The following is a 13,147-nucleotide window of genomic DNA, read 5'->3' on the forward strand; positions in this document are numbered from 1 at the left end:
TTTTTAGGTGATCAAAATAAAATATTGAAAATCTTTCAATGATAAAAAATTTACTTAAGTCATCTAATTCTAACCAATGGTGGATCTCCTCTAGGTAAAAGTTATCGTTAAAAACAATAAAAAAAATTCAGAATTGAGATGTGAACCCTTGACCATATTATCCTCATTTCAAGGGAATCCTTAATGGGACCTACTAAAAAGTCAAATAAAAATGAATCACAGCCATTCATTTTGGAAGATCTGTACATCCCCTCGCAATTAATAGTGCTAAAAACGGAGTTACTGCTGCTACCTGCATCAGAATGGGTTAGTAGAGCCAGTCCACAGTTTACAGAGTCGTAGGGAGTAGCGGGTGGCGAGAGTGTCCACACCCACCCCCACTAAATTGATTCATGCAGACGCACGATGCCCGAGACAACTGAGACAAAACATCGAAGTCTTCGCTTCCCTGTCTTTTTTCTCACCTTTCCTGTCTCTTTTTTCAGTGCCCAGAGCAGTCGCACCTCTCTATGGTCACTACACTGCTCTGAAACTCCCAACTCGTCACGCATTCTTCATTTCTGGTGAGAATCTAACAGCGATTTAACTCCTTTTTCAATTAATACTTACCCGATTTATGAATTACCCAGAATCCATTTCTGTTCCTGGTAATGCTGCTTCTGTTTCCTGCTGAAGTACTGATTTTGTATGTGGATACATATATTTGGGTTCGACACTATCACTGATTTTCCTTCGTTTTGGCCTGAGTTTGATTGATATGGTTGTGAAGTCAGAGGTGTGAGTGTTTGTTTTATTGATTGATCGAGATTTTGATTTTCTTGGGGGTTCTTGCACATGCATTCTTTTCCCATTTGAAGGAATATTCCTTTTACATAATCTTTTCTGGGTTACTCATTATTGGGTATGTTTTGATTACTGGTTTGGGGGAAAAAACGTGGTTGTAGTCAGGCTACAGTTTCAAGTGATTAGGTAACTAACACTGTAAAGAGAGAGAGTTGTGGTAGCTAGGGGTGGCTCTTGAATGAAAATTGACTGATTTGTTGTATTATTAGATGTTGTGGGATGTGATTTCCGTTAATGGCAAAAAAATCACATACTATCTGCCATCTGGTGAAAGCCAGAAAGGAGAAAAAAAGTGTTTGTTGTAAGGAAAAGTAAGTTCATATCTGTGGTCAGAATAATAGTGGCTGAAACAGGATTATGAGTCTGTAATTTTAACTACTTGCACGGTATTTAGCAACCAAGTGTGATCAATCCTATTTGATGTATAGTATCTAATAGCATATTTGTCATTTTCATGTGAAAAAATGACATATTGTCCTTATGGTATTCGGTGGGTTGGACAATGTAACGGAAGTATAGACGTAATATATTTGGATGCTACTAATTGTTATTCCCTACACATAGTCTACATTTCCATTAGAACACTCATAGCTAATGTTGACATTTGGTATTGAGAATCATATATAATCTCTCTCCAAGTTTAAGTGGCGTGAGTTTTGAAAATCTCCAATATATTGAGTTCTGTGTTGTAATAAATGAGATTTATCGACGCTTTTGAGCTGATGAATACATGTGTAAATCTTAGTTGAGAACATGTTTTATCACTGACATTTTCAAGCCTATAAATGGGATCTGGTGGATAAAATTATGGTATTGCTAATTAACGTAAGCTCATGTGATTTGAATTATAGTTATTAAAGGAACCATCAAAGCAAGTATAATGCTTTAGACAATGCATTTTCTTCTGTGTAAAGCTTGGTAGATGTGGTAGAAATCTCATGGAGACGGAGATGGAGTGGACCTCCATAAATGATGCAACTTGGGGTGAGAGTTTAAGCCAGGATCTAGAATAAAAACTTTTACATACGTTTGCCTTGGAGATGGTGAAACCATTTCTTGATGTCTTGGTGAAACCATTTCTTGATGTCTTTCTTCTAAATGTGTTACGACATTTTAATGTTGCGAAAGTGTTGAACTTGGAAATATGAGTGATGACTATTCAATAAATTGGTTGTTATTCGCATTTGTACCTCATTACTGCAGGGACACTACCATTGTGAGAGCCTTGTGAGTGTGACCGATTGGATGATCAACTATGAAGAGAAGGCGTTTATATGAGCCCAAACATCCATTTAATGCTTATCGTAAGCAATATAACTTCCTCTTCTCACTAGTTATCATTCCCTTTTCCCGCTCAAGTTACGACCTAAACTTTGATTCAAATATAATAAGGTTTGGCAGTTTTCTGGGTGATTGTGTTGTTAAGTGAAATTAAACTAACCATTGAAAGCCCCTCGACTCGAGGGACTCAATTTTGTATTTTTCATAAATTGACATGCAAATTTTCTTAAATGTGAGGAAGTAATCTGTCTCTAAACATGACAATTGGTAAATGTTGAATTTATAAATTCTGTTCTAAACACAATTGCACCTCATCTGATATTTTTATAGACAAATAATGGAAAAAATAACCATTGGATATGTCATAGGAGTTTCTTCATGAGTTGCTTTCTTTGTCATTTTCTCTCCAAAATCTCTACAATATTTTGTTCAGCACTTGAACTGTTCATCGTGGAAACTTGTTTTACAATGTAACTAACTGTCTGCTTGCCAGCCTTTGAGGCACTTAGCTGTGGCTCATGGAAAGCCGTGGAAATCATACAAATCAAGGATGCAGCTATGAACCTTCACTTCATGGATGGTCAGCATGTGATTGAGGAGAAAGGTCCAATTGCAAACCTCCGTGTAAGGTCGAGGCAAGCTATAGTATCCGACTGCACCTGCTTTTTGAGACCTGGGGTTGATGTTTGTGTGCTTTCGCCCCCTCGTAAAACAGAAAATTCAGAGAGAGGAAAATTAGAACCTGTAAAGAAAGAAAGTTTAGACCCTGTAAGTTATTTTTTTATCTGTATCTTTAAGCTTTGTAACCCAGAATGCTAAAGCATTTCAACTTCATACCATGGTTGTAAAGGGACTTGAACTGCCCATGTTTACTTTTCACATACATTCTAAGCTTCAATGTCTTAGAACAGAGTTGTTAGACCCTTGGTCTGTAGATAAAATGCTGCTCACGATTTAGATTTTCTTTCCTCAAATACCTATGCATGAGCAGTCTTTTGCTTTAAATTCGTTATCAGTCCGTAGAACTAGTGTGGATGCATGTGCATTTATGAAGATGTTTTTCTTTGTACTTGCCATATTTAGAGTCAGGGCTGCCTTAACTATGAACTGATATGATTCGTCAATTCGTTGAATAAAAAGTACTGGTTTTATTTTTTTCCTTTCTTCTTACAATAAAGGTGGTACCTAATAATGCGTATGTCAAACAAGGAATTCATCTGTTCAAGTAAGAACGTATTTAATGGAGTTCACCAGAGTGATCTTACTATCTGAGATTCTTGTTTTGTGATAATGGAAATGCTGCGATGTTTCAACCACTAATCTATTTTCAAGGATTTTGTTACGCCTGAAGTCATCCAAAATTCAGTATGTACGTTAGTAGTTTCTGGTTATGAAACATGCGGTTTTCTTTGAAGTTGTAGCCATCATTGTAAGTTTGATTACCAGATTCCTTTTAAATGCAGGTGTGGACTGATGCTAAAATAAGTACCATAGAGAGGATGCCGCATGTATCTCACTGCTCTTGCCGGTTCTTTGTTCATTTCTATACTAATCAAGGTCCTCTAGGTTCGGAGAGGGGAACACTTACTAAGGACACTGAAGAAGTTGGCATCAATCAAATTTCTATCTTTCAAAAGCTTGAACAAAATGCCTGTGAAGATGAGTTTTACCGTTGGAGTTCATCAGAGGATTGCTCTATGGTTCAAAGAACAAAATTGCTGTTGGGGAAATTCTTATCTGATCTAACATGGCTGCTTGCTGTATCTGCTTTGAAGAATGTCACCTTTGAGGTAAGATCAAAGCAAAATAAGATTGTCTATCAAATCGTGGGCATCGAAGATGAATGTTGTTCACCAAACTCTGATAATCACCTTCATACTATGAATTTCAAAGTAGAGAATGATGTTTTAACACCTATCATGTTTAAATATGTTCCCCTTAGTGCCATTACGGCAAGTCCTGCTAGTGATATGCTTGAAGCTGGACCGTTGACATACTTTGATGTTCATAGCTTGAGGCGCTCTAAACGTCGACAAGTACAGCCTGATCGTTTCCTTGGCTGTGATGTTCCTTCAGAGTTGGAAATTGGCATTGTTCGAACACTGCCATACAAGACTGGGAAATATATAGAAGAGGAAGAATTGGTTTTTTCCTCACCACGCATGTTCAGTATAAATTCAAGTATTTCACCGGAGCCCGCTCAGCATGGACTGAAGGTCCATTCTCCTGTGTTAAATCCCTGTAAGGATCTAATAGTGTACCAACGCAGGAACAAATCGACAAAAGTGACATCAGGTTCTGCTAATGAAGGAGAACATCACATTCCACTTGCAATTGTTCCTGCTCCTAATGAAATTCATCTACTAGCCCTCAAAATTGATCATCTTGAGACCAAGATCCCTGAAAATGATACAAGACAGGTTGATGAAATTCCATTGAAGAAATCTAATACAAAGGGTGCCCCTGTTGTGCAGAGGAAGAATAATGTTTCAAAATTGAAAAACAAGAGGTCTAAGAGTAGATTGGAAGAAAATGCTTCTCAGTCAAATCCTCAAAGTAGAAAATATTCTTCGGTGCAGTCAAGAGGGGACGATAATTCAGAATTGGAAGATATGGTGTCTGAAAGTAAATGGAAGGGAAAAGCTTCTCAGTCGAATTTTCAGAGTAGAAGATATTCCTCTGTGCAGTCAAAAAGAGATGATTACTCAGAACCATTTGCTTTTAGGAGAAACACTTTAAGCGATGGCGCTTACAATAAAATAATTAATTCATACATGAAGAATATTGATTCCTCAAAAACAGAAGAGCCTCGTAAACTTGATGAGTGCAAAGAGATAACAGGAAACTGCTCAGAACAGAGGAAGGAAATGGACTCTCCTGAAGAAGAAGAAGAGGAAGTCTCAGAAACAGAAATGTTATGGAAAGAAATGGAAATGGCCATGGCATCAGCTTATGTTCTCGAGGACAATGAGGTAAACCATTAAAAATTCTCTGGAATCTGATTTTGATATTCTATGACATTGATTTCATTTTTCCCTATCCCGCCATCCCAAGTACATGATTGTAGTGTACTAGTTCATTTATTATGTTTTTTCCCCTTTATTTCTAATTTTATTACTTTCAGGTTTCAAGTGTTGCAAGGTCCACCAAGTCTGCAGAAGAAGCACCTGAAGGTTGCCGGCACTATTACATATTGGATGAAGAAGTTGGAATACTTTGCCGGTTATGTGGTACCGTGAAGACTGAAATAAAATATGTTACCCCGCCTTTTGTAAGTACTTTTTTCCCCATCTGTTCGTACTTTTCTAAGTAAAGTTTCGAACTCAGGATTCCTTGTTGAGCTAGCTGCTTTCTTATTGAGCCTAGTAAAACTTTTCTAATTTTGATAGAGTGCATCTGGCATTTAATTGTCCCTTCCATACCGGAATTGAAGCGGAGAAATGCATTTCTTTCTTGTAATTGCTTTGAAAATCCATTAAGGATAGCATCTGAGCTTATAATGTTAATTGTCAACCATCTATCGATCTATTGAGTTTCTGCGACTATCAATTTACGTCATCCTGTAATTTAAATGCTCAGAGTTTTCATTTTGATCGTCGTTGATATAATGTCTGGTTGGGACTATTTATTAGGTCTGATTGTTTTCTTATTTTGTTTTATCCAGCTGGAAAATGCAGGCTGTACCGCTAGGCCATTCAATGAAGAAGCCGCAGAGCATATGCAAGTTGAGGATGAAGACTTGGATTTTGTCTGCAATGATGGTTCGCCTGATACGATTTCACCAGAGAATAAGGATAATGTCTGGGCTTTAATCCCCGAGCTTGGAAAGAAGTTACGCTCACATCAGAAAAAAGCTTTTGAATTTCTGTGGGAAAACATTGCCGGTTCTTTGATGCCTGCACAAATGGAACAAGCATCCAAGAAACCTGCATCCAAGAAGAAGATAGGTGGTTGTGTTATATCTCATTCTCCTGGAGCCGGAAAAACTTTTCTGATCATTGCATTCCTCGTCAGCTACTTGAAGTTATTCCCGGGTGCAAAGCCTTTAGTCCTTGCCCCAAAGACAACTCTCTATACCTGGTACAAGGAATTTATCAAGTGGGAAATTCCTATACCAGTTCATCTAATCCATGGCCGTAGAACCTACAGAGTCTTTAAGAGTAAAAAAGTAACAATTCGAGGAGGTCCGAAGCCCAGTCTAGATGTTATGCATGTTATAGATTGCCTTGATAAAATACAAAAGTGGCATGAACAACCCAGTGTCCTTGTCATGGGCTATACTTCTTTCCTATCATTAATGCGAGAAAATTCTAAATTTGCGCACAGAAGATATATGGCCAAAGTGCTGAGAGAAAGTCCTGGCCTCTTGGTGCTGGATGAAGGTCACAACCCCAGGAGTACAAAATCAAGATTGAGGAAGGCTTTGATGAAGGTCGAAACTGACCTGAGAGTGTTGCTTTCAGGTACATTATTTCAAAACAATTTCTGTGAATATTTCAACACACTTTGCTTGGCAAGACCCAAGTTTGTCAATGAAGTGTTGAAACGTGACCCGAAATACAAGAGGAGGAAGAAGGGTTCAAAAAAGGCATTCCATTTGTTAGAATCAAGGGCAAGGAAGTTCTTCATAGACAACATTGGGAAGAAAATTGATTCAAGTGGAGGTGATGATAGAATCGAGGGAATAAACATGCTAAGAAACCTGACTAGTGGATTTATTGATGTACACGAAAATGCCAATTCAGAAAATCTTCCCGGTTTACAACTTTACACCTTGCTGATGAATTCAACAGAAATACAGCAGGGAGTAGTGTCAAAACTTCAGACCATTATGGATTCATTCAAGGGTTATCCACTTGAATTGGAGCTTCTGATAACTCTTGCATCCATTCATCCTTCGTTGGTTAGAACTTCAAATTGTGCCAAGAAATTTTTTACCCCAGAAGAATTAGTTAAGCTTGAGGAGCTGAAGCTTGACTTCAGGAAAGGTTCTAAGGTGATGTTTGTTCTGAATCTTGTTTATCGTGTCATCCAGAAGGAGAAGGTTCTGATATTCTGCCACAACATTGCACCCATCAACTTATTTGTAGGATTGTTTGAGAGAATTTTTCAGTGGCAGAAGGGAAGAGAAGTTTTGGTCCTCACAGGGGATTTAGAGCTATTTGATAGAGGACAAGTGATGGATAGGTTTGAGGTAGCTGGAGGGCCGTCAAGGGTCCTGCTTGCTTCAATTACAGCTTGTTGTGAAGGCATTAGTTTGACAGCGGCTTCACGGGTGATTATGTTGGATTCAGAGTGGAATCCTTCCAAGACAAAGCAGGCTATTGCACGGGCTTTCCGGCCTGGTCAGCAAAAAATGGTTTTTGTATATCAGCTCTTGGCAACGGGTTCACTTGAAGAAGATAAGTACCGTAGAACAACCTGGAAGGAATGGGTATCAAGCATGATCTTTAGTGAGGAATTTGTTGAGGACCCTTCCAAATGGCAAGCAGAAAAAATTGAAGATGATGTTTTAAGGGAGATGGTGGAGGAGGACAGGGCTAAGTCTTTTAATATGATAATGAAAAACGAGAAAGCTTCAACCAGTGGATCAGCGACTAGGATCGTACAATAATGAAAAAGTCTATAAAACTGCCCAATTCGTGTCACAGGTTCCTCCTGCTCTCTCTTCCCATTCATGCATCCATAAGGTTCCCGTTCTTTCGCATGTAGATAAAGCATGGCAGAGTAGTGTGATGTCCATTATTTAATATGACTGCTTGCATTATTACAAATGAATTTGCAAGCTTGGAACACTCTTTAGAGTTATACTTTACTTTTTTAAGGGACCTAAAACTTGTCTGATCAAAACCAACAATTGTTAGCTGTAAAGTTGTTATTGGAAGTTTGTCGACAATCTATTGAAGACACGATTACTACCTGGAGTCCCTAATAAGAAGGCCGAATTATGAAAAATATCCATGTATATACCAGTTCCAATGCAGTGAGGTAATAGCAACTACATCCACATACATATATATATTGATCCTAGTTTTTTTTTTGTCAATTATGCTTGCAAAACGTGTATTAGTGTGACTTTTCTGCGAGCAATCTGAATCTGCGCCTCTTAAAAGGTACTAATTTTTACTGGTTTGCTGCATCTTGATGGGAAGCTTACTTAACTGCTGCATGCATGCTTTTGCATATCACCATCTCATCAATCATATTGCAACATTTCTCTCTATTTTACGAGATTTAACGCTGGATTCTGCACGAGTTTTTCATAACCAAATTTTAATATTTGTAACTCTCATCTTTTATTAATTAACTACTACTTACCATTTATATTCTTTGCAGGGCCAAAAATGCTGCATATGTTTTCTTTTGAAGCTGAAAGATCTATGCAACATAAATAACCAGAAACTGATATTGGAATCTTCTTTTATTATGTCTTTAGTTTTAATTTCTTGTTATTATAATCAGTATGGATATATAAACATACTGTTGCTTCTCTTGTTTATTTTCCATTGCATAAATAAGCAGACTGTAGCTTTTTCTAAATGTTCTTGATCCTACCATTTACATATTCAAGAGCCTGGGAAGGTTTGTGTATGTTATAAAGAAGGTAGCTTTAGGCCTATGATTCTAATCTGTTCCTTGAGACCCTTCTAGTTCTTTTACATGCTCTAACTTGCTTGTGCCATGAGTAGTATTTTTGTCCTAGTGGTAGTCACTCTTTAAGATTTCGAACAAGTTGAAAGTTTGAATCTTGGCACATCCCTCTGGCGGGATTTGATCCGGGAACCTCTAGGTTTTGGACGGAATAGTCCGCGAACTGAGCTACCCCTAAATCTCCATTCCACATGAGCTCTTGGTGTTGATATATATCCAGTATCCTCTAGCTTGACATTCTCTTTAATTATCTACAACATGCATTTTTGTCTTGTATCATTACTAAGTAGAAGACACAGCTCACCCTGCCATTAGGTTTTATCCTACGACAGAAGTGTTTGGGAATATTTGCCAAACAAGCTTACATAAGGCCATGTTTGGGTGATAAGACAAGAAACTCATGCCGGACCAAGACAAACTATTAGAAAACAAAATTGCATGTGGATAACCTTAACGAATATGGACATTTATTTATATATTAATAATTACCATTTGTACATTACTATAATTTATAATTGCTGGAAGTTTCTGCAGAACAAACATTTTAGGTCAAATTGGATTTCTAAAAAAAAAAAATATTTCCAACTTGTATTTAAAAAATATGAATATATTGTCTTCTTCCAGATTCTCTAAAATTGCTTGACTAGGTATTCTCATATATTAGTGCTACTTGGCTTCTTTTAATGAATATAGGCAGGCCATTATTCATTGAATCTCTAACCATATATATTATTGTGTATCTTTTGTGTTGATTTTTTCTGACAATTTCAAATATTCTAAAAAAACCTATACATTATCTTCTTCTCTTTTTTTCAATTTCAAGTGGTGTTTTTTTTTTCCAAATTTATTTTATGGGTTTTAAATTGGTTGCCGGGGACTTGGGCAGTTGGGCTGCTAAAGTATTGATATTTTAGTTAGGGAAATTTTATCTACACATCACAAAAACATTATCTTTACACCACTTTTAAATTTTGTATAGTTTACGTAAATATCTTTATATACAATGACATATTAACAATTAAATTAAAATTTTAAAATAAATAATTTTTATATGTTTAATTAGGGACTACTGAGTTTACAACATCCATCCCTGCAAGCCTGCAACTCAAAATGGAGTTAAAATCGGTGAGGGAGGAGAATATTGAGTTGTGGTTAATTTGTGGGTAAATTTAACAAATTCATTTTTAATATTGTACAAAACAAGAGTATTTTCATATATTCATCAAAATTTTGTATGTAAACTTAGAATTTTTTGATGTAAACTTATACTAATGTTTTAAAAGTGATGTAAAGATAGTATACTAGTGGTGTGTAGATAATTAACTAATCTACACTCAATGTCATCAAGTTTGAATTGGCTTTTGATTTTCAGAACTCATTATCTCAATTAAAATTTGATACAGAAACTGTGATTGATTTTTTTTTAAAAAAAAAACTTGAATTTGAATATTAGAAAATAAATAATTTATGTTTGATGTATATAACTAATATTTTTTTCTTGGATTTTTTTTGGTGTATTGGAAAAGTTGGGTTTCAACTTTCAACTAGAAAACAATAATCAAGTAGGTGAAAGTTGGCGGGAGAACAGAAATGAAGGAGAAGGGGACAAGAAAGCAAGTTTCAGCCCAAATTGGCATCATTTCAAAAGCTGTAAAGGGTTTTTTTTTAAAAAAAAACTTAATAACTTTGAACTTTGGACAACTTTGTATAGAGAAAGTTCAAGTGGGTGATAAAATTAATGAAAAACCAAGTTGACGTAGGAATTTACTGATATAGTCTTTCAATTCACAAGCATATATCCATTCTTGGAATTTTATCAAAATATAGGAATAATAAGACAGATACAAGTTGTTGAATAAATTATTTTGCTTTGATAACATAAATTGTGAATTAATTTCGTTCTTTATATATATATATAATTATATATATGGCATACATTCTTAATTGAAAATATTTGGAGTTTATGTTGTCAATCTTCATTAGGTGTTGAAATTCTCAACCCAAACAAACCAACAATATTGTCTTCTTTCAGTTGACAACTTCACTGTAGATATATTTGGCCTCAAGACTTTGTTTTTCATGGATAGTCACCAATAGTACTTGGGTTAAGTCACTCGGCTGTGCGTATTATGCCAGACCGATGTGATTATAGTCTTTACATTAGTGTGTCTATATATATATATATATATATATATATATATATATATATATATATATATATATATGCATTTATGCATGCATGCATGTGATAAAAGGTTCATATGCATTTGCGGTGAAACAAGTCACATGAACTATCTTCTTTGCATACCCATTTGTCAAAAAAAGATGCGTTTGACGAGGCTGCTAAAGGTGGCCGGCTCTCACGGATTGTCTCAGCAACAAGGGCATGCCTACACTCCAAGTGGTAATTAATTAAACGCATGCATGAGATCTTGAATTCAAATTTTCGCTACGATGAAAAGGAGTTATTGACCTAATGGTAGCCACTCTTTAAGATTTCAAAAGGGTTGAAGGTTATCAATCATACGTTAAAATTGACAAATATTAAAATCAATATATGTGCGTTTTTAAAAAAGAATTTGCTAAAATTTATTTGGCATATTAATAAAGAAAATATACTCTAAATTATCAAAGTCGAACGCACACAACAAAACACACTACATATACAAAAATGTTAAGGATCCTAGTAAAAAGCATCACAGTTATCCCAGTAGTAATCTTGTCCCTTGATTGATGTAAGTACTGTAGGGGCCCACAAAACCTTGTGATTGAATCAGAGAGTGACACATTCACTAGTGGAATGATTGAGATGCTTTTTATTGGGATCCCTATCACTTTTGATAAATATATCCTATATCCTAAGCTTATCAAATATCAACTAGTTATATAATACAAGAAGAGCAAGACACGAGATATCTATATATACACATGATAGATACATACACCAACAGAAACATTGAATGGAAAATCAATAAATCATAACGAAAATAACATGTTTTATCCGAAGATATTTGTGGGAAGTCTTCTTTGTGTAGAGGCATAGGCCAAATGTGGGGCGATATAAGTTGAATTCAGATGGAATACAGTAGTTTGGGAAATCCGATGGTGGTATTATTCAGGATTGTTTTTAATGGGAATCGAACTCAGAATATTCCATATGAATTAAAAGATTCACCATCATACTACCACTCATTTTTTAAAAAACAAAACTTAATAACATATTTTATAAATAAACAAAAAATATTATATATATATATATATAATGTGGCAATATTGTAGTTTGAGTAGAATATTTGGAGAAATGTACAAAAAGTAAGTCCAAAGAAGTTTGCAAGTTGACGATCCACTTGCATTAGTCCGGCGTAAGCTTGCTTGATAACTTCAAAACTATTCCCAACTTGGGCATGCCACCAACAATATCTTTCTCGGTTTCTACATCTATACATATACATATACACACATATATATACACGCTCACATCTATGTATGAACATTAAGCAATGCCTTCTTCACTGCAGCTTCAGAGAAACCACCGCCACACCCACCACCACCACCACCACCACCACAAACAACAACCCCTCAACGTGTGGCACGTTCTCTTGATAGAAGAAGATATGGTCGTGCCAGACCACGTGGAGCGACTCCACACGCGCGCCGTGGGCCCCAACCAGTGCTGCTCCTCGGTGGTGCAGACCATCGAGGCACCCGTGTCCACGGTCTGGTCGGTGGTCCGCAGATTCGACAACCCACAAGCCTACAAGCATTTCCTCAAGAGCTGCCACGTCATCCTCGGGGACGGCAAAGCTGTTGGGACACTCCGCGAGGTGCGCGTGGTGTCGGGGCTCCCCGCGGCTTCGAGCACGGAGCGGTTAGAGATCCTGGATGACGAGCGACACGTGTTGAGCTTCAGCGTTGTCGGCGGGGAGCACAGGCTCCGTAACTACTGGTCCGTCACGACCTTGCATGGCTCGACCACCGGTTCGGGGACGGTGGTGATCGAGTCTTACGTTGTGGATGTTCCACATGGAAACACCAAGGAGGAGACGTGCGTTTTTGTGGATACAATTGTGAAGAGCAATTTACAATCTTTGGCTCAAATTGCAGAAAACATGGCAAAAACTAGTTCAAAAGATTGTATATAAAACCAATCTGCTCATAGGGTTTGTGTTTCATTAACTTTAATTGTTTTTTTTTTTTTTTGTTTCTGATATTGGGTTAAGAGATTGATTAGGTATGATTTTGTTTTGTGGATCAATGCCTCATATATAATTAATTGTAGATCGATCGAAAAATATTTCAAGGTGTTGATATGTATTTTATAGACTTTATTAAATATGTAATTTTGCTTGTAATTAATTATGTTTTCCTCTTA

At 36.5% G+C, this 13,147-nt stretch overlaps 2 protein-coding genes across 2 annotated transcripts; both read left to right on the forward strand.

The window, feature by feature from the left end:
- Window positions 1-292: 292 nt before the first annotated feature.
- LOC119998071 (SNF2 domain-containing protein CLASSY 2-like) lies at window positions 293-8,724 on the forward strand. The gene is made up of 7 exons (XM_038845282.1): window positions 293-563; window positions 2,047-2,147; window positions 2,618-2,892; window positions 3,588-5,096; window positions 5,249-5,395; window positions 5,789-7,775; window positions 8,461-8,724. Exons 2-6 carry the CDS (start codon window positions 2,099-2,101, stop codon window positions 7,736-7,738), a joined length of 3,930 nt encoding a protein of 1,309 aa, XP_038701210.1. The 5' UTR covers window positions 293-563; window positions 2,047-2,098; the 3' UTR covers window positions 7,739-7,775; window positions 8,461-8,724.
- Window positions 8,725-12,187: 3,463 nt separating this feature from the next.
- Window positions 12,188-13,147, forward strand: LOC120008011 (abscisic acid receptor PYL4-like). Its single transcript, XM_038858545.1, has one exon. It carries the CDS (start codon window positions 12,276-12,278, stop codon window positions 12,915-12,917), a length of 642 nt encoding a protein of 213 aa, XP_038714473.1. The 5' UTR covers window positions 12,188-12,275; the 3' UTR covers window positions 12,918-13,147.

This window comes from Tripterygium wilfordii, chromosome 1 (assembly GCF_013401445.1).
Source record: "Tripterygium wilfordii isolate XIE 37 chromosome 1, ASM1340144v1, whole genome shotgun sequence".
Taxonomy (NCBI): domain Eukaryota; kingdom Viridiplantae; phylum Streptophyta; class Magnoliopsida; order Celastrales; family Celastraceae; genus Tripterygium; species Tripterygium wilfordii.

What these genes read in the sequence shown, in the direction of transcription:
- LOC119998071 (XM_038845282.1), top strand. Translation starts at nt 2,099, where the DNA reads ATGAAGAGAAGGCGTTTATATGAGCCCAAACATCCATTTAATGCTTAT. An exon ending in AGAAAGAAAGTTTAGACCCT is followed by an intron (nt 2,893 to 3,587) that starts GTAAGTTATTTT and finishes TTTTAAATGCAG; the next exon opens with GTGTGGACTGATGCTAAAAT. An exon ending in ATGTTCTCGAGGACAATGAG is followed by an intron (nt 5,097 to 5,248) that starts GTAAACCATTAA and finishes TATTACTTTCAG; the next exon opens with GTTTCAAGTGTTGCAAGGTC.
- LOC120008011 (XM_038858545.1), top strand. Translation starts at nt 12,276, where the DNA reads ATGCCTTCTTCACTGCAGCTTCAGAGAAACCACCGCCACACCCACCAC.